The sequence below is a fragment of the Chrysochloris asiatica genome, unplaced genomic scaffold, assembly GCF_000296735.1.
Source record: "Chrysochloris asiatica unplaced genomic scaffold, ChrAsi1.0 scaffold00114, whole genome shotgun sequence".
In the NCBI taxonomy this organism is placed as follows: domain Eukaryota; kingdom Metazoa; phylum Chordata; class Mammalia; order Afrosoricida; family Chrysochloridae; genus Chrysochloris; species Chrysochloris asiatica.
Window position 1 is genome coordinate 5,794,665 of NW_006408632.1, and position 25,436 is coordinate 5,820,100.

A 25,436-nucleotide genomic window follows, 5' to 3' on the forward strand; every position below is an offset into this window, starting at 1 on the left:
TAGGTATTGTGACCATTTCTGAAGACTAGCTAGGGTGGCTTCTTTTCCCCTCATCTTCTCATCTTCCTGCCCTGAAACATCATTTTCAAGCAACTAAAATTTCATATCCATGTTTGAACTAGGCAGCTAGTGTAATGTTAGTCAGTGCAGGGCCCACGTGTGGTGACAAGTGTGACACATTTACTTTACTACACTTGGTAACTGTTGGAGGTGGGCAACAGCTAGAGTCAGGGAAGAGGTGGTCTTGCAAAAATGCAAGCAGAAGCCAGCAGAGCAGGGTAACTAGATTTGGTACACTGGAAGCTAGGAGGGTCTATTTCTAGGATTGGTTGTGAAGACAAATAGTTGCTGGAAGGCTTTCCTATGAAATTTCTGTCATGCTCAAGGTACCAGTAGGGGAATAGCCACAACTTTATGTCACTTTTCATTGTTTTATATGATTACTGTCTGTGTATTATGTTATCCATCCCCTTCTCCTAATTACACCAGTTTATCAGTTCCTTATGGACAATCAGGGTGCTTCAAACGAGGTCTTGAATGGTATCATTTACAAAATTTTGTCAGATTACCTCTACAACTAGTCTGTTATTTAAAAAAAAAAAAAAAATCATTACCTGCTAAATAGGTTAAATAGGAGTGAATTTTGTCTTCTACCTGTTATATGGAGCCCTAGTGTTGCTCAGCAGGATAATGTACAACACCACAAAGTTAGTTTGAATCACAAGGTTAGTAGTTCAAATTTACCAGCCACTCCTTGGAAACCCTATGCAGGATCACTGTGAGTTGGAACTGACTTGATGACCCTTAACAACAACAACCTGTTATATATAACATGTTAACCTGTCTGTAAGACACTCTACATTTAGAGTTGGAGGTATTATTTTGAGGAGAATGTGGGTTGAGAAGTATCTATTTATTCTCTCCTCAAGTATATTTATAGAAGAAGCCATGTCCTTAATCCATGGATTGTAGAATCTATTGATAGAGTCCTGGTGTATTGCTGTGGGTTAATGCGCCAGACTGCAAAGCCATTTGAACTGCAAGATTGGTGGTTCAAGCTCACCAGTCACTCCTTGGAAATCTTATACAGGGTCGCTATGGGTCGGAACCGACTTGACGACACTTAACAACAACTCTGTTGATATATAGCATGGCTAGAGTTAACAAATGCACATTATGTTACACCTTCCCTGTTTTGTGCATAGAGTAAAACAGTTCTACTAAGTAACATTTAATTGAAGTAGACCTCACAGCAAATTTAAACTTGTGTGGGAAAAAGGCTTAGTGTTTACTGTTACATGGATTGGCACGCATGTAACATGCATCAGAAATCAACTTTTCAAAGATTGTCAGCATAACTTTAACAGAAAATAAATTATTAGAATGCATTCTACTCTAAATCTATGAATGGTTTGGTTAGGATTTTGGACATAGTCAGAAGCTTTTGTTAGGGTTTCTGAGCTCAGGCATGTCATGTTTGAAATTGGGGATTTTCTAAGTAATTAGTCATGAGCTTCAGTGTACACTTTTCATAACAGACAGACAATTGCTTCAAAGAGATTGCAGTGCTGCAAAGGAGCAAGAAAAGAAGGCCAAAGTTGACATACATAGAGGCAAAACAATATAGGAAAAATCAACACATTTTACAAAAGCCAGCATTGAGAATGTGTCAATGTGCAGGAGACCCTCTTTAATTTGCAATCCAAGTGAAATAGAGTATTTAAATATGAGGTGCAGTATTGTGGAGCCCAGCATGCATGCTATCCCTTGTTTGACTAGTTCAGAATAGAACACTGAGAGGCAAGAACTCAAAGTTAAATGATCATTTATATATTTTATAATCAAATGAAAGATTCAGAGTGTATTCATGAATTACATTTTTTTTTTTTCCAGAACCCTAAATTTAATCAGCTGGAGTTACTTTTAAAGTGTCATTCTATTTAACTTTGGGGAATGATGAATTTGGCTTTTAATAGGGATGCTGTATTTTATCATGAAGATGAAACAAACTGTCTTTTGTTAATTATTCTCCAGAGACACTGGCCATTTTTCTCTCCTATGCTTAGTGTAGAGTGAAGACAGCTTCCCGCAAATTTATTTCAAGCAAAAACTATCCGAAGCCAGGATATGTGTGAAAGAGGCTCATGGAGAACGTAGCTTCCATCTTAGGTGTTCAGAATGTCACCTAATGAAACTCTAAAGACATAATGTTACCAGAGCCCCTCTAAGGAGGCTTTAAACTTAGAACATAGAAAGAATGATACCCTGGATCTATTGCCTGTGAGAATCTTTAAACCTTAAACCAATGATAACCATTTGAAGTCTTCTTAAAACCAACCAATAGTTGAGCTTAACCACTAAAAACAATCTGCCTTGAATATTATACTCTTTTAACAATATCTCTATGGGGTTGAATTGACAACAGCAACTTGAAAGATTAAATGGGAACCTTAGTGGACAGAGAGTTTATGTCAACAAGAGGAACAACGAAGAACAGGAAGTTGAGAACGTTTGCACATGAAGAAAGTAATCAATGTCACTATATTGTACATGTAGCATCTATTAAATTAGGGAGTTCTTAGCTGTGTATTGTCTCAACAACAGCAAAATAATTAAAATTTAAAGGGGGAAAAAAAAAAAGGAAGAGATGGTTTGGTGGAGAGTAGATATGTCAGATTTGTCTCTGCATCTGACCATTGTAGTGCTGGGGATAGTACTTGAATTTGTTCTGGGGAGAGAATCATCTTCATCATCAACTGTTAAATTTTTTCACTCAGCGTATGCTCAGCTGTGTGTTAAAATGTTTTGCATGTATTATTTCATTTAATCTTCCCCCAAACCTAATAAGGATGATATTAGTTCTAAGGAGGTTACGCAGTTGATCTCCAAATCATAGTTTAAGTAATAGTTTCCATTTCCTCATGAAGCTAGATCTGTTTGCTCTACTCATTGATATCCCTTGTCAAAGAACACTGAGTTTATTACTAGCTAGAGATAGTAGTGGCAAATGACATGCTTATGACATACTCATTTCTAAGATAATGGTGAAAAATATTGATTGTATTGGCAGCTAATTTAAGAAATCTGTTAATGATGATGCTAAGAATGTTGTCATTTTCTATTCAAATTGACAACTTGAGCCATACAACATCAGTGATAATGTTTTTAACATTATTAATATTACAAAATATTGTGAAAGAAAATCTGATATTTTTAGTAAATCTAATGTTATAGCCTGGAAAAATACATTTAGAGTGTACTATACTGTAGATCAGGGGGAAAGATGAGGCTTTCAAATGCTCCCGAAAAGAGTTACAGCTTCAGGCCACTATGAGTTGGAACCAACTCAATGGTACACAACCACCACCACCACCACCACTACTCTGCCAGAAATCAAATAGTATTTTCATGGAAAAAGGTGAGAATAGTAAATCAGGATTACATACAATCTGAAGAGAAAGATGTGGTCGATTTTGATGCTGCTTTATTTATAATGAAATTCTAGTTTTTAGAACACTGTTCATTTATATTAAGGTATTATATACTAGGCACCACAGGATAAGCACTCAACCTCAAGATTGGTGTGTACTGTAAGGCTGGCAGTTCAAACTCACCAGCTATTCCTCAGAAACCCTAAACAGGGTCGCTATGAGTCAGAACCGATTAGACGGCACTTAACAACAACAACAACAACATCAAGAGAGGATTTTATGAAAAAAAAAATTGAAGCATTTCACGTAGAGGCAAATGTTAGATGTTTTTCAAAGAGAAGACATTTGTATTAAATAGTTCAGTGCTAGTTTTTTTGTTGGAATTTTTTCCCCTTTTGGAGCATATACACAGCAAAGAACAGAGTCAAATTAAAGTATTACATTAAATTAAAATACATACTTTTGAAAACTTCTGATGTTATAGAATTGTTATTTTCAACTTCTGCTGAATGTGAAGAAAAACTTATTTATTATATTTGACCCTATGTTGAAAGATCATGTGTTAAATTCTAACTTAGATCTGCAGTGTCAAATATATTTCAATTAAGAATGGAGTATTAGTGTTAGTATTAGCCTTTAAAAGTATTCAGAGGATGGTAGAAATGAACAGTAGTAAAAAGTCACTAAAATATCTCCACACAATACACTTAAAAGAATACAACAGAATTGTTTTGTTCTTCTGACTTATCATATCGGGAAGGTATATGATATTATGGTGCCTCATTCCTGGTGATGTTAATTTTGACCACTTGGATAATTAAGGTGATATCTGCCAAGTTCTTTCGCTATAAATTTCCTGTTTTCCATTTGCAGTTAATAAGTGTTTTGTGAGGAGACATGTTGAGAGTATGCAAATATTGTGTTTCTCATTATCCACTTGCCCACTTACTTTAGCATTCATTAATAATTTTTGCTTGCCACATATTTGTAAATTGGAATTCAACAGCAAGGAAGAGCTGTTTCATCTATCCCATGTATTTACTTGTTATACCAGTATGGGCCATGGATATTTATTTATTCATTCCATGATTTAAAATCTTTTACTAGTATTCATGTCCTTTGGGAGTCCCTGGGGTGGTAAAAGTGGGTAAAGCGTTCGGCATCTAACCGAAAGATTGGCAGATCAAATTCATCCAGAGGTTATTCAGAGGAAAACCTGGCCATCTATTTCCAAAAAGTCACCTATTGAAAACCCTAGGGTTTTGAGTGTGCACCATACGGACGGAGCACAGTTCTATTTCGATACACATGGGGTCACCATGAGTCAGAACCAACTTGACAGCAGTTAATTTTTTATATATTTTACTGCTCACATTGCTCGTCCTGTATTTTTCCAGTTTCCACCATGGAATTAGCATCATCTCCAAGGAGCCCTGGCTCCACTGAATTGGAAGAGGGTGTTTAGAATCCATATTATGGATGTTGTGTATGCTTGTTTCCACCAGGAGATTATCCTTAAAGCCTTCTCAACCCACTGTTTTTATTCATTAATTTCTGGTCAGATTTTTACTTTTTTTTCCCTCCCCCCTCAGTCTTTTATGTTGTGTGCTTAGTATATATATATATATATGTATTTTTTTTTTCTATTTAAAAAATATATATAAGCTTCTAATGCTATATATTTCCCTATAGATACCGCTTACATTCATTAGTTTATTCATCCAATATATAATGAGTGCCTGTTGTTGTTGTTGTTATGTGCCGTGGAGTCAGTTCGACTCGTAGTGACCCTGTACAGGGTTTCCGAGGCTGTAAATCTTTACAGGAGCAGAAAGCCTCATCTTTCCTGCAGAACAGCTGGTCGTTTGGAACTGCTCACTGTGAGATTAGCAGCCCGATCCCTAATCTAGGTGCTTGCAGCACACATGAGTATAATAAAATATTTCTGGTTTTTAGGCACTTAGATTCTAGTATAGGGAAACAAGTCATAAATATGTATTTTAACTGCATCCAAAGGAGCTCTGATAGTGTAGTGGTTATGAGTTGGGCTGCTAATCTCAGGGTCAGCAGTTTGAAACTATCCGTGGTTCCTTAGAAGTAAGATGTGGCTTTCAGCTCCCATAAAAATTTAGAGTCTTGGAAACCTTATACAGGGTCACTATGAGTCGGAACCGACTCCACAGCACATAACCACCAACCAACCAACCAACCAACCAACCAACTGCATCCTGTTGATTTTACTTCTTGAATATATCTGGGCTTTACTCATCTTTTTTATGTACCATAACACTCTAATCCAAGCTAAGAGCCTTTCTTATCTCGCATGTCAGAATTAAATCCTAACCACTCTGACTCTCTTAATACTCTGGTTTCCACACTGGAATATAGTCATCTGTTCAGAAGGCAAATCTTCAACTACATGTTAAGCTTTTTAAAACCTTTCGTTATGCAGGAATTTTTAATTGAATTTGTATCTGACTCTTCCAAATATTCTGCTCAATTATTTTCTTTTGTGTAGGTTAAATAATGTATTCTCCTAGTCTACCTTTCCCTTTTATGGTTATTATACTTGTAATTTTACATTTGCATATAAATATTTGTTGAATGTCTGCATATTAGATTGTGAAAGCAGGGACCATGTCGGTTTCTTGTCATAATTTTATTCTAGTTAGAATCAGGCTTTACCTACAGTAGAAATAAATATTTGTTTCATTAATTTACTGAACAATTTCTCCACCATAGGGTATCTCTATGGTACTGTTGTCAGCTTCTGTTGAGTTTGCCCCCTTTTCATGGCAAATTTGTTTCCCACTTTTGCATTCCAATCGCTGGTAATTAACTGCATTTTGATTGCATGTTTGATCAGTTTCAGATTTCAGGTGTTAGTAAAAATCTTCAATTTCTTCATCTTTGGCATTAGTAGTTGGTGTGTAAATTTGAATAACAGTCATAAATTTGGAGATTACCATATCGCTGATAGCCTTGTTCTCCAGGATAAATTTTTGAGATGTTCTTTTAGATGAAGAATATGATGCAATTCCTCTTCAGTATGTCATTCCTGTCATAGTAGACTATACAATTGTTTGATTCAAAATGGCCAATACCAGTCCATTTTAACTCACTAATGCCTATGATATTGACTTTCAAGTGTCCCGTTTTCATTTTTGATGACTTCCAATTTTCTTAGATTCGTACTTCCTACTTTCCACATTCTGATCATGAATGGCTGTTTGCAGCAGTCTCTTCTAATTTTCATTTGTGCCCCATCAGCTAATGGAGATCTGAAAGTTTTGCTCCATCCATATCATTTTGGTCCACTTTACTTTGAGGAGGCATTTCTTCTCTCATATTTTGAGTCTCTGCCCACCTGGGGTGGCTCATCTTCCAGCACTATATTATCAGACAGTCTTCCATGGCTATTCATAAAGTTTTCACTGGCCAGTGATTTTGAGATAGATTTCCAGGTCTTTCTTCCTAATTTATCTTAGTCTAGAAGCACTGCTGAAACCTGTCCACCATGGGTGACACTGCTGATATTTGAAATACTGGTGGCATAGCTTTTGACATCACAGTAACATGCAAGTCACTACATTATAACAAACTCATAGATGAGTGATAAAAAATAAGCATATTTTTTATTAATTACACAGTCATAGGAGAGCTGCGTGGTAGTATTGTTGTCAGCTTCTGTAGAGATGACCCCCAATTCATAGTAACCCATGCACAATGGGTGTTCTGACTATTGATCTTTTATTGTTTGATTTTAAGAAACATTGTCAGAGCTTTCTTCCCAGTCTTAGTGTGGAAACTTTTTTGAAACTTGCTTAGCAAGATTTGTCGTTGTTGTTGGTAAGTGCCGTCGAGTCAGTTCTGACCCATAGTGACCCTGTATAGGGTTTCCGAGGAGTGGCTGGTAAGCTTGAACCGCCAACCTTGTGGTTCAGACGACTTTGCAGTCCAGCACATTATCCCACAGTGCCACATCATGACTCCATGGCAACATGTAAACCTAGTGAAAGGTGAGTGGTGCCTGCACTTTTGAAGTACATTGATCAGTGATCAAACCCAGGTCTCTTACATAGACTGCGTAAATGCTACCGCTGAACCACGGTCACTCACTATCATAGTACCAGGACAATCTATATATTTACATGATACATCTATTTGTAAGAGCTTCTAGTTAATCAGTTTTGGATTCTGTCCCTCCAACCTAACATGGCTTGGAAATTTACAGAGAATATTATTTAGCAATCAAATGCTGTAGGATAAGCAATGGCCTGTTAGCCATAAGGTTGACAGTCCAAACCCACCAGCCACTCTTTGGAATCCCTACACAGGATTGCCATGAGGTGGAACCAATTCAAAGGCACTCAGCAACACCAACAATCCACATATATCTGGCAACACATAATTATGTTTATGAGAAATAAGGTGAAATGATTCAGATCATAAAGTAATAGAGGAATACTGATTCAGATCAGAAAGGAATAGGGCATGGGAGTACTTGGATATTATTTTCCCCACTGACAACAAAATACAGTCATTGTTCAGTATCTTGGGAGATTTGTTCCTGGATTCTGTATGTATACCAAAATCCACAAGTCCCTTATGTGAAATGGCATAATATTTGCGCATAACCTATACCTATCTCTCATGTACTTTATGTCTTGTTATTAAGTGCTGTTGAGTAAGTTCCAACTCAGCGACCTTGAGTAGAGTTTCCTAGGAGCGCCTGGTGCCTTTGACTCTTCAATCTTCAAACCAACCTTGTGTTCAAGTGCTTATCTTACAGCACCATACCGGCACCCCTGCTGTATGTCTAGATCACTTATGTTGTTGTTGTTAAGTGTTGTAGAGTCGGTTCAGGCCCATAGCAACCCTGTATAGGATTTCCAAGGAGCAGTTGGTGAGCTTGAACTGCCAACCTTGCAGTTTTAAACCGACTTTACAGTGCAGCACATTAACCCACAGCACCACACCAGGATGCCAGATCACTGAAAATACCTGGTAAATGGAAATGATATGTAAATAGCAGTTTGCACATCCTCTAAACACTGGCGGGATTGCTCTGACCAGTTAAGTGCTTTTATTTTACCCCTGGAGTATTTCGATCTGTTGTTGGTTTAATACACCACTGTTTGACCTGTGAATATAGATAGCCTGCGCTCAGTGATTTAACAGGTGAAATCCCCATTTTTCCTTCCGCGTCTTTCAGCTTAATGGTTCTGCGGGACTTGAAGATTTCTTTGCTGCTGTGGTTACTGCTTTTAAACTGGAAACAGGACGTTCCTCCCTATTTATACTTCAGGAAGCAAAGACCATTGCCTAGAATTGGCTTTGTTCTGAGTGGATCAGGGCTGGGGTAGGGCTATTTCTCTCCTAGACTTAGGCACCATACCATGCGTTTATTCTTCCATACCAGGACTGGACCTATTCCTATATATACTTTATTACTTCCTATTCTGGATAACACACTCATGCATTTCCCTTGAGACTACTGTATCTGAAAAAAATGAAGTATCTTTACATGAATAAAGATAGAGGATTTTAATAGATACAAATGTAGTTTAGTTTCTTTGTTACTATACAGACGTGTGAATTCACAATTCATATCTATTATCAGCTGAAAAATGAAGTATCTTTACATGCATAAAGATGGAAAGAGGATTTTAATAGATACAAATATAGTTTTGTTTCTTTGTTACTGTATAGAAGTCTTCATTCACAAGTTATATCTAATATCAGCTAAATTGAAGTTATTTATTCAACTGACTAATAGCGTTGCTGACCTCAAAAATGTTGGGGAATGGTGAAAGCATTGTTCATGAGTTGGCTCAACTGTAAAATAGAATTTATGTACTTCAATAAATTTGTTATGTACTTTTTACATCTAAGATAGGAATTAATAGCAAAAAGATAACAGTTGATATCGTTAGGAGACAGGGAAAATGCATTAGGAGGATACAGGTGTTTTGATAAATATACAGGAAGTATCCTTTAAGAATATGATCTAATATTCAGTACTGATTTTCAGTTGCTTTTAACATTTGCTCTTTATTTTTTTGTTTAAAGCATCATATAACCTAATACTTCGCACAGTTCTTAGTTTATTGTAGCTTCATGATAAATATTGGCTAGCTGAATGAAGAAATAAATTGATGAAGACTGAATGAATGACAAAATCATAGAGTTTCACAATGTAACTTTTTATGTTAACCTCTCAATTGAGATTTGAAAATGGAACAATCTCAATTGAGATTTGAAAATGGAACAATCTTTTAATGATTCAGATAATGTAGAAGGAAGATTGAGCTCTAAAAATTATTAATCAGTTGTAGTACTTATCTGGAATCTAAATGGAAAATAAGGAGTCCTGGTAATACAGTGTGATAAGCAATTGGCTGCTTACCACGAGACTCAAGTCCACCAGCAGATCTGCTGGAGAAAGAGGAGGCTGTTTGCCTCTGTGAATATTTAGTCTCAGAAACCCTAAGAAACCACTGTACTCAGTTCTAATAGGGCTCCGAACGGCAAGGGTCCGCAGTTCTAAACTACCAGCTGCTCAGCGGGAGAAAGATGAGGCTTTCTGCTCCAGTAAAGATGTACAGCCTCAGAAACCCTGTATACAGGATCGCTATGGGTCGAATGGACGGCACTTAACAACAACAACAACATAGGGTCACTAAGGAGCTCTGGTAGCGTAGTTATTACGAATACGGCTGCGAACTGCAAGGTTAGCAGTTCAAAACTACCAGCCTTTCCGCTGGAGAAAGATGAGGCTTTCTGCTCCCATAAAGATTTACAGCCTCAGAAACCCTGTACAGGGTCACTATGAGTCAGAACCGACTCCACGGCACATAACTACAGCAACAAATAGAGTCATTGGTGTGACGCTGAGGTCTAATGCGTCAGACTGCAAAGTTGTTTGAACTACAAGGTTGGTGGTTCAAGCTCACCAGCTGAGCCGCACTGGACTGCAAAGTTGTTTGGGCCACAAAGTTGGCAGTTCAAGCTCACCAGCCGCTCCTTGGAAACCCTATACAGGGTCGCTGTGGGTCAGAACCAATCCAGTGGCACTTAACAACAACAGTTAGGGTCACTATGAGCAGTATTCAACATGATGGTAGTGCATTTGCTGGGAATTTTTTGTTTTGTTTTAGGTTAAGCGGAAAATAGGAATTAAAATGAAGTAAGACAATAATTTGAAGTTAAAAGGAGCTTACATTTTGAGATACATGTTCTTTGTTGCTATTGTTGAGTGTCATTGAATAAGTTCCATCTCATAGTAAGTCTGTCTATAAAGGACTGCATAGTCCTGCACTGCCCTCACAGTTGTGTTTGAACCTATTGTTGTAGCCACTGTGTCTCCATTGCATTAACCGCCTTCCTCTTTTTCACTGCTCCCCTGCTTTACCAAGCATGATGTCCTTCTCCAAGGATGAAGGTCCCTCCTGATAACATGTCCAAAGTAAGAGAGACAAAGTTTTGCCATCCTCACTCCTAAGAAGCATTCTGTTTGTACTTCCTGTAAGACAAGATTTGTTCTTTTTTTCTCACAGGCCACGGTACTTTCCTTATTCTTTGCCAGCACCACAGTTCAAATGCAATTGTGCTTCTTCAGTCTCCTTTATTCATTGTCTCGCTTTCATATGTATATAAGGTGACTGACAGTGCTATACGATGGGTCAGGCACATCTTAATCCTCGAAGTGACATCTTTGTTTCTTAAAGCTTTAATGAGGTCTTTGCAGCAGATTTGTGCTATGTAATATATCCTGTGATTTCTTAACTGCTGCTGCCACGGGGCATTGATAGTAGATCCAGGTCAAACTGGAATCCTTGACAGATTCTCGTGATGTTGTTTATTGGTCCAGTTGTATTTTTGTTTCCTTTATGTTGAGCTGTGATCTTTACTGATGGCTGTAGTCTTTGATTTTTATCAGTAAGTGCCAAAGTGCCTCCAGTCCTCTTCACATTCAGCAAGCAAGCACGTCATCTGCATATTACAAGTTGGTAATGAATCTTCCTTCAAACCCAATTCTCTGTTCTTCTTCATGTAGTTAACCTTCTGATTATTTGCTCAACATACATATCGAATATGTTTGATGAAAATATACCAACTTTCTTGATTTGAAACCAAATAGTATCCCCTTGTTCTGTTTGAAGGACTAACTTTTGGTCTGTGTACAGGTTCCAAATTAAATAATTAAGAATTCTGGCATTCACATTCTTCGAAATGTTAGCTATAGTTTGTTACGTTTTGCATAGTTGAATACCTTTGCATCTTCTGCTGTTCATGGCTTTCAATCAAGATTTGATGTCCACAATGATATCCCTCATTTCCTGTCCTTTTCTGAAGCGGGCTTGAATTTCTAGCAGTTCCCTGCTGAGGTATTGCTGCAACTGTTTATAAATTTACCTTCCACAAAAATTTATTTTCTTGTAATATTAGTGATATTGTTTTATAATTTCTGTATCCTGTTGGATGGATCACCATTCTTTGGAATGGGCACTTATTTCTTCCAAATTTCTTGGCATAGACAAGCAAGCTCTTCTAGATTTTTCATCTATTTGTTGCTGGAACCTTGTTTTTCTGCCAATGCCTTCAATGTATCTTGGGCTTCTTCCTTAAATACCATCAATTCTTGATCATATGCTACCTCCTGAAATGTTTGCATGCCAACCAATTATTTTTGCTACATTTATTTATACCTCCCAGCTTCTTTTGAAATTTTCTATATTGTTCAATATTTTGCTCATAGAATTCTTTAGTATTGCAACTTGAGGCTTGGCTTTTTTCTTCAGTTGTTTCAATTATTAAGAAATGCTGAGCATGTTTTTCCTTAATTGAGGAATAATGACATGGTTAGACCCAGAATATGGTATTTTAGGACTTAATTGTCATTTTATCCAGGTTATTCTAGAATTCAGCCAAGTAGAATTTTTTTTTTTTTTAAACTTTCACAGAAAATGAATCAATTTTCATTTCTGGATTATCATGGATTCTAATTGGATGAAATTGAATAAATAGACTTCGCTATATATCATCTGTTGGATTTAATATATAAAAGGCTTTCCCATATAGTTTTGATCCATGTAATTAATAACACCTGTTGATTTCAAGAGTTAACTAAGGCTTATGAGAAACAATATGGAGTGTTGTATCATACGGAGATGATTCCCCAATTTGCCTTTTGTTCGTGTGTAAATTATTCACTTTCTGTAAACTTAAGTTGCAGATGATGTAAAGTAGAGATGATAACCTTTCTTGAGAAGTTGTTGAAATGCTTAGCACAGGATATAGTAGTTATTAGTAGGATATAGTAGGTATTCAGTAATTAAGATAAACTTTTTTCTCACTGTATTTTCTTCTACAGCATTCCCTACAAATAAACCAGATGAAGATGCAAAACATGTAATTAAGGTGGTAAGTATTGCTTTTAAATTTGTCTTCCTAAATTTGGTATTTTTATCTTCTATTCTCTTCACTTTAGTGTTGTAAAAATGAAACAATTTGGTTTTCATAATTATCAATAAACTGACTGATATTTTTATATTAAATATATATCTTGAAGTGTCTTCTGTATAGCCATCTTGCTATCTATTATCTGTCTACTATCATCTCTCTGTCTGTCCATCTCTTGATTAGATAACTATATTAAGTATATATGGTAAAGTCCTTAAAGGCTGGGATAGAGTTTTATTTCTGTGCATCCCTGTGCCAAGTACAGTAATTGAAATATAGCTGACAACTCAATAAAGGTACTCAGCAAAGGTATTATGTATGAGTGATCCACCAGGGTAATTTGTAGCGCATCCAACTTGATATATATATATATATATATATATATATATATATATATATATATATATATATATATAGTATTGACACGCACACATATTCAATAACCTCATATGCATGCAAAAGCTGATGGAGAATGAGGAAGACCATAGAAGTATTGATGCTTTTGAGCTGTGGTGTTAGAGAAGAATATTGAAAGTTCCATGGGCTTCCAAAAGAACCAATAGATCTGTTTTGGAAGAAGTGCAGCCAGAGGCCAGGTTGGACAAACTTCAACTCTCAAACTTTGGACATATTGTCAGGAGGGACCAGTCCCTGGAGAAGGATATCATGTTTGGTAAGGTGGAGGGTCAGAGAAGAAGAGGAAGACCCCCAACGAGATTGATTGGCCAAGTGGCAGTATCATTGGGCTCAAGCGTGGCAACAGCATTGAGGTTGGCCCAGGCACTGTTTCGTTCTGCTGTGCATAAGGTCGCTATGAGTCGGTACCGACTCGATGGCACCTAACAACATATGTATATGTATATATATACATACATACATATATATGTGTGTATATATATTATATATATTTATATACACATTGTGTATCAAGCATACAATCCTCAGTGCTTTAAGTGAATGTTTTTCATAAGAAGACTAGTTTTTCAATTACAAGATACAGGAGAAACACTGGAAGTTAGTGGCTGCTCGGCTGCTAACTAAAAGTATGGCGATGTGAGTCCATGTGCAGCTGCACAAGACAGAGATGTGATTGGCTGCTTCTGTAGAGATTTACCACCTTAGAAACTGTATTGCACAGTTCTAATCTGTCCTAGGGGGGATCTCTGTGAGATGAGATGAACTTAATGGCAATCGGTTTGATTTGGGTAAGACGTACGGGGACAACAGTCACAATATATTACTTTTAAAGTGATGTTCTTCAAGTTTATTTAGCGCTTTTCTGAGACTTTTAGTGACAATCTGGGGCCTATGTTATATAAACAGTTATCCAAGTGCTATTTTAAATTACATATGTACAGTCATAGTAACTATTGAAATACCATTTCTAGCATTAATTTCTTTCTTAGTAAAAGTAATGATTCTCTTTCTTTTGTAGGAATATCAAGAAAATGGTCCATTATTTTCAGAACTTAAATTTTATCAGAGAGCTGCAAAAAAAGACTGGAGTAAGTAAAATTAGTAAAGCGAGCTACTTTCATATATATATTTGCTTAGGTGAGCGTTACTATGAGATACCTTTAAAAAGTCATGGGAAAATTCCATTCTCTTTTAATTCCATTTTCCATGAACTTTTTGAAGCCCCTTCATATTTTGGTCTTTTTCTAGCCTAGAAAATTCTTCTCAATAAGAAAGTTTATTGTAAAGTGATACAGTTAACAGCTATAACATGGAAAAGCAAGACAGATGGTGTAAAAATCTTGGTATGGCATACATAATATATTTTAAGTCAAAGTTGTTTCTACTGCCTTATATAAACTGTTGCGGTGTTGATTTAAGCTAAGAAGAATTATCTAAGTGTGAAAGATAGTAGAATGAAATTATTATTCCTTATATAAGAACCCATTTGGATAAGAAAGATATGAAGAAAACACATGAAAATGGTCACTAGATGGATAAACAAATGGAATGATCTTAGAATGGATTAAGGGGAAGAAAAATGGTTAAATATTAAAATGATTAAGGAAATAAATGAGTTAAAAATATTAGAAACTTGAATGTTGGAAAACTCATTTAAGCCATATCTCAAATGCAAGAAATAACAGGTTGGAGGATCGGAATATGAAGTGAATATGAGCAGAGGTAGAGAAGACTAGAAACATAAATATTTTCTGATAATAGATGGCCTCATTGAAGGATTATAGAAGTTGAATTGAATAATGGCTGTATTATAGTAGACATATTTTGTATCATGTTTAGGAAAAAGAATAATGGTCTAGCTTCAATAATTAACTTTGTTTTCTTTAATAAACCTAAACATTAAGGCTGTAGTCTTTACTAACTGCTTAGACTATGTCAGAGTGACGAATAGAATCCATTAAACTTGATTGCTTATCAGTAGAGCTGTCTTAAACATTAAACATATATAGTAGAAAAGTATTAAATTAAGTATGTTACTTGATTGTTTAAGTGAATTTTATATTTTAAGCTAAAGTTAATCAAAACGATTTCTGTAGAACATGATTTCAGAGTAAGAAGACTCTTCTGCCCACTTTCTATTTTTCAGATTACCAGTGCTTTAGGGCTTGAGAAATAGGGAAGAAAAAGCCATTTATCTACTTACTGTTCCTCTGGTTGTTGTTCAGTGCTGTGGAGTCACTTTTGACTCATAGTGAACCTGTTTAGGGTTTCTGAGGAGCAGCTGGTAAATTTGAACTGCTGACCTTTTGGTTCACCCCAACCTTGTGGTCTAGTGCTTATCTTGCTGTGCCACACCAGCATTGCTTTCGTAGTCAGTCTGTATTAAACTGAGAAATTATCTAGCATGTGCTGTTGTTGTTTAGGTGCCTTTGAGTCAGATCTGACTCAGACTCACAATGATCCTATGCATAACCGAGCAAAACATTGCCTGGTCTTGACCCATCCCCACACTTGCACCTATTACTGTTGCTACTGTGGCAGTCCATCTTGTTGGGAGTCTTTCTCTTTTTTGCTGACCCTCCATGTTTCCAAGCATGAGGTCCTTCATCTCGGACCGGCCTCTCCTGATTACATGTCAAAGTATGAGAGACATGAGGTTTCACAATCCTGGCTTCTAATGAGCATTTTGACTGTACTTCTTCCAAAACAGATTTGTTTGTTCTTCTGGCAGTCCTTGGTACTTCTAATATTCTTCTCCAACGCCATAATTCAAATGCATTGATTTTTCTACCATTTTCTGTATTCATTGTCCAGGCTAGCATTCAAATGAATGAATGTACTTTTTGATGAACAAAGACATTTATGTATATTCTACCAATGCATCTCATGTATTTACTACAAAGTAAATACTGAGTAATGAATTTCTACAAAACAGAAGCAGGATTATTAATGGGCATGCATTCTTTAAAGGTTCAGATTGCATCATCCTTCTCTCTTAGGTTGGGAATATGTTTCCTCATTTCAAATTCATTAATATACCGTTTCATGCAGCTCATGGAGTCCTGGCTTGGTTCTGTAGGATACACACTGGACAGCTAGCTGCGACGTTGGCAGTTAAAGCCATCAGTTGCTCCTCAGAAATCCTATACAGGGTCACAGTGAGTTGGAACCAATTCAGTAGCACTTAGCACCATGACTACCAATACATTTCATAACACTGTGTCTTTTTGTTGCAAATTGGTTTAATTAAAATTTTTCTTTTATGTGTTTTGTGTTAATTATGGTGATAATAAATAGACTTAGAAGCTAGTGAGTAGATAGATGTGTTTGTTGTTACTCTCTAGAAAGAGCTTATTACCATTTAGGTTAACTAAATAAGTCTCAGCATCAAAACAAATGTAAGAAATCGTTTTCAGATAATAGAAACTTTTTGTATTACATTTGTCTTTGCAGTCCAAAGATGGATAGCACTCAAGCATCTGGATTATTTAGGAATTCCTCAATTTTGTGGATCTGGTCTGACTACATATAATGGAAGAAGGTAAAATATAATTATTATTATCAAATATTTCTCTGTAACCATTCCTTATAGATTCCTGGTATGGCGCTATAGGGTAAGCATTGGACTGATTACAGTGGTTCAGACCCACAGTTGCCCATTGGAAATCTTGTACCAGGTCACTATGAGTTGGAACCAACTCGATGGCACTTAACAATATATCAGAATGTGTTTATGAGTATGTATACACAAATAGATATAGAATTAAGGCTGACATGGATTGAGGGGGGAAAAAAAGGGACAGAGGGCACCACACAGAAAAGGAAAGGAAAGAGTGCATTTTTAAAATGCACGTGTGTCATGATGACATTCATGTATTTATATAAAAAAGAGGCTTATAAATGCATGGAGAAAGAAATTTTGATTTTATAAGGTCAAAAAACAAATATAAATGAAATTTTCTTCATGTACAAATAATGTGCTCAAGGTCATATCGTGAGAAGGTGATGGAGCCAAAATGTATTACTTTTAAGACTATGGCATTTTAAAAGGCTCTTCTGTGTTCATGATCTTCAAGTGTGAATGGTTCAACACAGCAATCTCTCCTACTTTAGCAATAACTACAAAGTAAATACTGAGCAGTAACTTGGTAAAAGAACAGCAGACTTATAAATGGGTGTGCATTCTCTAAAGGTTCAGAATGCATCAGCCTTCCCTGCCTGTTAGCTTGGGAGGATTTTTCCTTGTTTTAAATTCATTAATTGACAGTTTCAAATATCTCTCTATCAGGACTCTCTCTATTTGATGCCTCTTTCTTATAGTTACAGATTTATGGTAATGGAAAGACTGGGAATAGATTTACAGAAGATCTCAGACCAGAATGGAACTTTTAAAAAATCAACTGTCCTGCAGTTAGGTGTCCGCATGGTAAGAAGGAATGGCTTATCTCACATGATCCACTTTGAGATTGTTTATTTGTTAAAATATACACATCTTTGTCCTTTGTGGAATTATCTGAGAATAAAGGATCACTGCCCTAGAATTGTCAGCTACTGAGAGTACAGGCTATTTTGGTGAAATTGATAACATTGGGCTCTGTAAGTGACAGAATGTGCCAGGTTTGGCATTACAAACTCAATTAGGCATTGGTTCTACAATCTGATTTTTTTTTTTTTTTTTCCTCATAGCTTTGTTTTACATGTCAGAACAAATTTTTTCTGCTATAAGAATAACCACTCTTTTGTCAGTTATATTTATAACAAAGCAAATTATGGCAAAATAGATTATTTCCCATACTGAACATGTGACGGTATGGGGGTGCTATAAAATTTTTATTATGAGTTTGGGATGGCAGAAGTACTTAGTTGTGGCAGTGAATAAAATGTACTTTGCCAAATAAGAAGCAATGAAATCTTAATGGCACCCATGCACACATTTTGTTTATACCACATATTCGTCTTATCTTGTTTGTGTTTGGTTTGCCTAAACCTCATTTTAATTTTTCCATTTTAAGGAGAGTAAAATTACTGATGCCAAGTTGGGATGTGGCAAATACAGCTTGTTAATTTATGTTTACCCATTTATCTACCCAGCAAATGCTTATTGAGCAGTATTAGCTGTATGTATCATGCTTCAAAGATGAGGGCTAAGGAGTTGTCCACTCCTATACAGAGGGAGATTACCTTTCCCTGTGCTCATGGACGTGATGTTTTAGTCTGGGTTCCCCAAGACTTGATTTATACTCATTTACACAAATAACATGCACCTTCTACTTTTGTTTGCCAACTGCACTCTCTCCCTGGGAGGTATATTTGTAAAAGCACTGTGCTAATTTTTTTTTTTTTTTACAGTAATATGTAAAAAAAAAAAAAATTAAAAATTGGCATACCAGACATTTATGAAAATACCTTCCGGAGTGGGGGATGGGAGAAAGACGTGGTTGGCAAACAAATGTATAAGATGTGTGATATTCATGTAAAAATGCAGTATATGATGATAATAGCAAGATTATTTCACTGTACATCTCTTTGGCTAATTCTGTTCTCCTTTTTATAAGTGATTTGGTCAATGAGCTCACAAGAGCATAGACAATGTTCACTTCAGCTTGCTTCAACTAGAGGTTCATTGAAAACATTTGATATATGAGCATCATTTTATCAACATATTTAAAGGATGATCAGCCCAGAGTTTAGCACAGGGTTATTAACCTATAACCTAAATCATATATTTTCGTTTGCCTTTGTTAATATGAAAAAACAACATATGCAGTTCTATATTAAAAATGTTCAGGTTGATGAGTTCTAAATACACAGTAGTATAACCTGGTATCATTTATTTATTTTCACAGTTGGATGTACTGGAGTATATACATGAAAATGAATATATTCATGGCGATATAAAAGCTGCAAATCTACTTTTGGGCTACAAAAATCCAGATCAGGTAAACACATTATTAAGTATTTTGCTTTCAGTAAAGGACTTCAATGTACCATACTGAGTTATTCAAAAAACAAACTCCTAACCAAGAAGACTTTACAGAGGAGAGTTTAACATGGTGGACATTGTAATTCATTTTACCTTGCTATTCTAATTTAATTCTTGCACTATATGATTGAGCCCAAGGTGCATTGAAGGAATTGGCAAAGAACAAGGCACCAGGAATTGATGGAATAAAAATTGAAGTCTTTCAAGAAAATAAGATGGCACAGGAGGCATTCACTTATCTATGCCAAGAAATTTGGAAGACAGCTATCTGGCTAACTGATTGGAAGAGATCTGTATTTGTGTCTGTTCCAAAGAGAGGTGACCCAACAGAATGCAGAAATCATCGGACAATATCTTTGATATCCCATGTGAGTAAAGTTTTACTAAAGGTAATACAGAAACGGATGCAAGCATACATTGACAGATAACTTCCACAAGTTCAAGCCGAATTCAGAAGAGACCGTGGAATGAGGGATATCATTGCTGATGTCAGATGGAGCTTGCTTGAAAGCACAGAATACCAGAGGGATGTTTACCTATGCTTTATTGACTATGCAAAGGATTTCAATTGTGCGGATCATGCATGACAAGCTATGGACAACATTGTGAGGTATGAGTATTCTGGAACACTTAATTGTGCTCATGAGGAATCTGTACATGGACCAAGAGGCAGTTGTTTGAACCCAACATGGGAACACTGAAGAGTTTACAATTAAGAAAGGTGTGTGATAGCATTTTATTCTTTCACCACACTTAGTCAACGTGTATGCTGAGCAAATAATCTGAGAAGCTGGGTTATATGAAGAAAACCATGGCATCAGGTTTGGAGGAAGACTCATTAACAACCTGCAATATGCAGTTGATACAACCTTGCTTGTTCAAAGTGAAGAAGGCTTAAAATATTTACTTATGAAGATCAAAGACCACAGACTTCGGTATGGATTGCATCTCAGTGTAAAGAAAACAAAAATCCTCCCCACTGGACCAGTAAGCAACATTCTTATCAACAGAGAAAAGATTGAAGTTGTCAAGGACTTCATTCTTCTTGAATCAACTATCAACACTCATGGAAGCAGTAGTCAAGAAATCAAACGACGTATTACATTAGGCAAATCTGCTGCACAAGACCTCTTTAAAGTGTTGAAGAGCAAAGATGTCAGCTTGAGAACTAAGGTGCACCTGACCCAAGCCATGGTATTTTCAATAACCTCATATGCATGCGAAAGCTAGACAGTGAATAAGGTAGACCATAGAAGAATTGATACTTTTGAGTTATGGTGTTGTAGAATATTGAAAGTGCCAAGGGCTGCCAAAAGAACCAACAGATCTTTGTTGGAAGAAGTACAGCCAGAATACTATTCTGGGGCCACAATGGCCAAACTCTGTGTCTCATACTTCAGACATATTTTCAGGAGGGACCAGTCGCTGGAGAAGGATATTATGTTTGGTAAGGTGGAGGGTCAGAGAAAAAGAGGGAGATCCCCCAGCGAGATGGATTGGCAAAGTGTCAGCATCAGTGGGCTCAAGCGTGGCAACAATTGTGAGGTTGGCCCAGGACTGGGCAGTGTTTCGTTGTGTTTTGCATAGGGTTGCTATAAGTCAGTACCGACTCTGTGGCACCTAACAACAACAAGAAGAAGATTGAGTTATTACAGTGAGGTAACTGAGAATCAGAGGAGTCAAATAATTTGTTTATGGCCACATAGTTGAGAAGTGGCTGAACAGAAATTTGAACTTTTGATAAACAAAGGTACCCTCAGAATCCAATGAGAAACAGCGAGGATTTTACAGCTGGAAAAAAAAACAAAAAACTGTCATGTTATCTCTTCTTTTCCTACTATTTGTTGTTGGTATGTGCTGTTGAGTCAGTTCCATTTCATAGCTTTTCTGAGCACTGGCTAGTGAGCTTGAACCTCAAACCTTGTGTTTCAAACCGACTTTGCAGTCTAGCACATCAACTCACAGTGCCACACCAGGATTCCTTCCTTACTATACAACCAATTAAATTTTAAATAAAGCTTCGCTTCCAATAGAACTTTACATGGTGATGCAGAGTGCTCTATTTGGGTAGCCACTGTGGTAGCCACTGCCCATGAGGCTGGTGAGCACCTGAACTGTGGGTAATGTTACTGAGGTTTGGAATTGTATCACATGTATCAGACAGCACAGGTTTAAAGAGTTAAAAAATTGAGTCTATTTAAAGAAAAATGGTAAAAAAAGATAAATTTGAATATTTAACTTATCTTTGAGTGGAGAAGGAAATTTCTAAGTAAAAATGCACCAAAAAAAGTACAAAAAAAATTAATTGGTTTTAAGTCAGAAGTGTATATATATTTGGGGAACACGGTGACATTATAGTATAAACACTGGACTGAGAACCACAAGGTCAGCAGTTCAAGCTTTTAGCTTGAATGAGGCTTTCAGCTCCCACTAAGATTTAAAGTCTTGAAAACCCTGTACAGGATCGCTATGAGTTGGAACCAACTCAATGACACTTAACAACAAAATAGCATTTATTTTTTAAAACTTACAAAATAATGAAAGACAAATAAATGAGAAATGGGAAGCATACGTATCACAAATATTTGTTTAACTAATACATTCTATATATATTTTAGAACAAGAATACAAGAAAACCAATAAAAACAGTGATTAAAAAGAATGAATGGAGAAAAATACGGCCATTCAAGAAACTGAAAAACGTAACCATCACTAGAACCAAAAAAATATGCAAATAAAAACAGTAAGGTACCATTAAAAAAAAAAAAAAAACTTATCAAATTGGAAAAGTCTAAAATAATAATCTGATAATATTGAGGCTGATGAGGGTGCAGGCACTGGTACAATGCCAGTGGGAATGTACGTAAATTAGATGGGAAAAGAAGAATAAATTAAGTTAATGGAAGGGCAATTAGGCAATATATGTTAAGAGCCTTTAAAAATCTGCATACTTTTTTTAAGGTCAGGTCTATTGAGGTATAAATTACAAATAGTAAAATTCATTCTTTTAAATGTACAGTGTGATGAGTTTTGACATATGTGTGTCTTAAAACCACCACAGTCAAGATAGAGAACGTTTTCATCATTTCCAAAAGTTCTTATTTCCCTTTGGAGTCAGTCACCTTCTCCTCCACCCAAACCCTGGCAATAATGTGAACTAATTTCTGCCTCTCTAGTTTTGCGTTTTCATTAATGTCATAAAAGTAGAATTATACAATGTGCACTCTTATGTGTCTGATTCCTTTCCACTGAGTATAATGCTGTTGCGATTGCTCTGTGTTAAAGTACTTTGTTGTTTTTGATTGCCAGGTAGTATTCCACCAAATACTGCTATAAGTTATTTACCTGTTGATCGACGTTTGAGATGTTTCTAGTTTTTGAAAATACTGAATAAAGTTGTTGTATGGATTCATGTTCAGACTTTGTGTGATTATTGTTAAGTGCCATTGAATATGGATGCCTGGCATAGTATAGTAGGATCAACTCTGGACTGTGAAGCATTCTCAGTTCAAACACACCTGCTGATCCTCAGAAACTCTATACAGGTTATGAGTTGGAACTGACTCAGTGACACTTAACAATAACAACATAGGGATTTTGAGGCTTAAAGTCTTCTCAGGAGCAAAAAGCCTCATCTTTCTCCCGTGGAGCTGCTGGCACACTCAAACCTTGTGGTTCGCCATCCAGTGCTTATCGTATGTAGCCACCAGGATTCCAGACATTTTTATAGGCATCTATTTTTATCTATTATAGATAAATAACGAGGAATATAGTTTCTGGGTCATTTGGTAAGTGTATCTTTTACTTTAAAAGACACTGCCAGAATCTTTTCAAGAATGATATATCATTATTTATTTCCATGTGCCATATTTTAAAAAAATGTTTTATAATGAATTATGTGATAGTTTACATGGGAGAACATTAGTTTTGCATTCATCCTATCGGATATCATTTCGTTGCCATGGTTACAATCTCCTCCATGCATCATCAACCAACCAAAGGGTATACCCTGCAAGCCTGCCCCCCAGTCATCAGAACACAGCCCCTCTCCCTCTCTGGGTCTAAAGCCCCCAGCTGCTCCATCTCTCCATGCCATCATCTCTGCCTCCATCTCAGGCATCACCGCTTCTCTGGGTAGGGTCCTGCTCTCTGCTCTTCTCCCTTGATGATCCCAGGGACCTCCCGCTCCTAGCTGAAAAGTTAATCACTCCCCTCCTGGGTACAAAACATCTACCTTTACATTTCCAACCCTCACAAGCAGTCCTGATAACAATTATTCACTACTGTATCACAAGAGACCTATCAGCACTTCCTTTCATCAGCCCCGCCTAGATATATTGGATACTACTCAGTGGAGATTCTACCTTCCTCCACACCCTCTGGATCTAGGTTCCCTTTTGAAAGCTTGTAAGCCAGTCACTTCTTGCCTTTGTAGCCCCCCCCCCCCACTTCAGGTAGCCAATGTCCAAGTTGCCCATCCCTGTCTACTCTGTGTATGGAGGGGGTGGGTATGATCCTTGTTGTAAAGATTTGTTCCTTCTTTTGAGCTACTGCATCCATAGGTGTAGGTCAAGTTCATCAAATTGTATCAGATTACTCTTTTGTTCTCCTCTTTCTTCTTCTAGTTGAGCTCTGCTCATCCAGTCATTGAAGCCAGGTCAAGTGGGTTGTATCTGCAAGCGTGGGTATTTTTGTGCATCTGCCCTCTCTTCTTATCAGCTAGATGCTTCACTCACCACTCTAGTCCTCTGTGGCTATGTCACTGACTCTGGATCCAAGAGTCCGCAGGTCTTGCATCACTGCTGGCCAACCAGGTCTCCACCCGGGTTCACAGGAGTCTATTAAACGTTGTAGGACTTACTGCAGCTTCATTACTCTTTTTCCCTCATTTACCTTTATCAGTGATGAATGTGGTCACCAATCAGAGTGTGTATTCCCATTGAATCTTAGTCTTGGAAGGGGGTTTGCTCTGAAGGGACCTGACCACTTGCCTTGATGTCTCCTGAGAGTACGACTTGCTTGTTCTTGTAGTAATCAGTCGGTCTGCATATATTGTTCTGTATTTTTCCTGTCAGTCTTTCTTTCAAGAAGTATCTTCTGTTCTTCTAGCCACTGCAGGCTGGTCTGCTTGTCCTTTCAAGTGGAAATTTCCCATCTCTGAAGATTTTGGATGCTGTTCAGGATTCCACCTATGGTCTTATGTAATGCAGAGGCTCCGTAGGAAGCCTCCTTCATTGGGCTCCCTGTGCAATTTTTGATGATTCTAGTGTTCCACATATTGCCATCATTTGGTATTATTTGTCTTTTATAATTTAGTCATTATTGTAGATGAGTAATCATAGTTAAAGACTTTAATTTGTCAGTCATCACTAATGACTACTGATATTTAGAATCATTCTTATGCTTTTTGCCCCCTTTCTACCTTTTGTGAAGTGCTTGTTTGATTTCAATCGGATTTTTTTTTTAATTAAATAGTGAATTATCTTTACATTTTGAGATTAGGAGTCCTTTGTCAGAATTTATAGTGCAGAATTTATATTTTTTGTGTCTGTGGACTGTCTTTTCATTTTCTTATCATTGTCTTTCAAGCAATAGAATTTTTTTTTTTAATTTTGGTGCAGTCCAATTTATGATATCTTTCTTTTATGATATGTGCTTTGTATGCTGTAAACCAAGATCACAAATATTTTTTACAAGTTTTCTCTAAGATATAGTTTGCGTTTTCAATTTGTCATAACCACAAGGTTAGCAGTTCAAACCTACCAGCCGCTCTTAGAAACTCTATATAGGGTAGCTATGAGTCAGAGCAGACTTGATGGTATACAACAACAACAATAGCATATTTATACAAATACCACTCACCTTTTAAGTTTGTTTAATATCTATTCACTCCTCTAAGGAGGTATTTTTAAAATGTGTTAAAAGTTTAAAGTGTTTAAAATTCTTTACAACATCATATTAAAAACAAAATAAAATGGCCTACAAAATTTCCTCCCAGGGGCAGGGAGGGATTCGTTGACAGACACACATAGAAGGCGCCTTACACGTTATTTGTGTAAAAATAAAATAATGTTTTTTATTTTATGCAAGGTAAGATTCAAGGTTCATGTTTTGCCTCTTTAAGTTCAGTTGTTCCAGTA

At 36.6% G+C, this 25,436-nt stretch overlaps 1 protein-coding gene across 1 annotated transcript in view; it reads left to right on the forward strand.

Moving 5' to 3' along the window:
- VRK2 (vaccinia related kinase 2) overlaps positions 1-25,436 on the forward strand; it is a 112,027-nt gene that overhangs the window by 13,982 nt on the left and 72,609 nt on the right. The window contains exons 2-6 of the mRNA XM_006868031.1: positions 12,808-12,857; positions 14,332-14,401; positions 16,767-16,854; positions 17,634-17,739; positions 19,160-19,252. Of these exons, the coding sequence (XP_006868093.1) occupies positions 12,808-12,857; positions 14,332-14,401; positions 16,767-16,854; positions 17,634-17,739; positions 19,160-19,252 (407 nt within the window). The remainder of the gene's footprint in view (positions 1-12,807; positions 12,858-14,331; positions 14,402-16,766; positions 16,855-17,633; positions 17,740-19,159; positions 19,253-25,436) is intronic.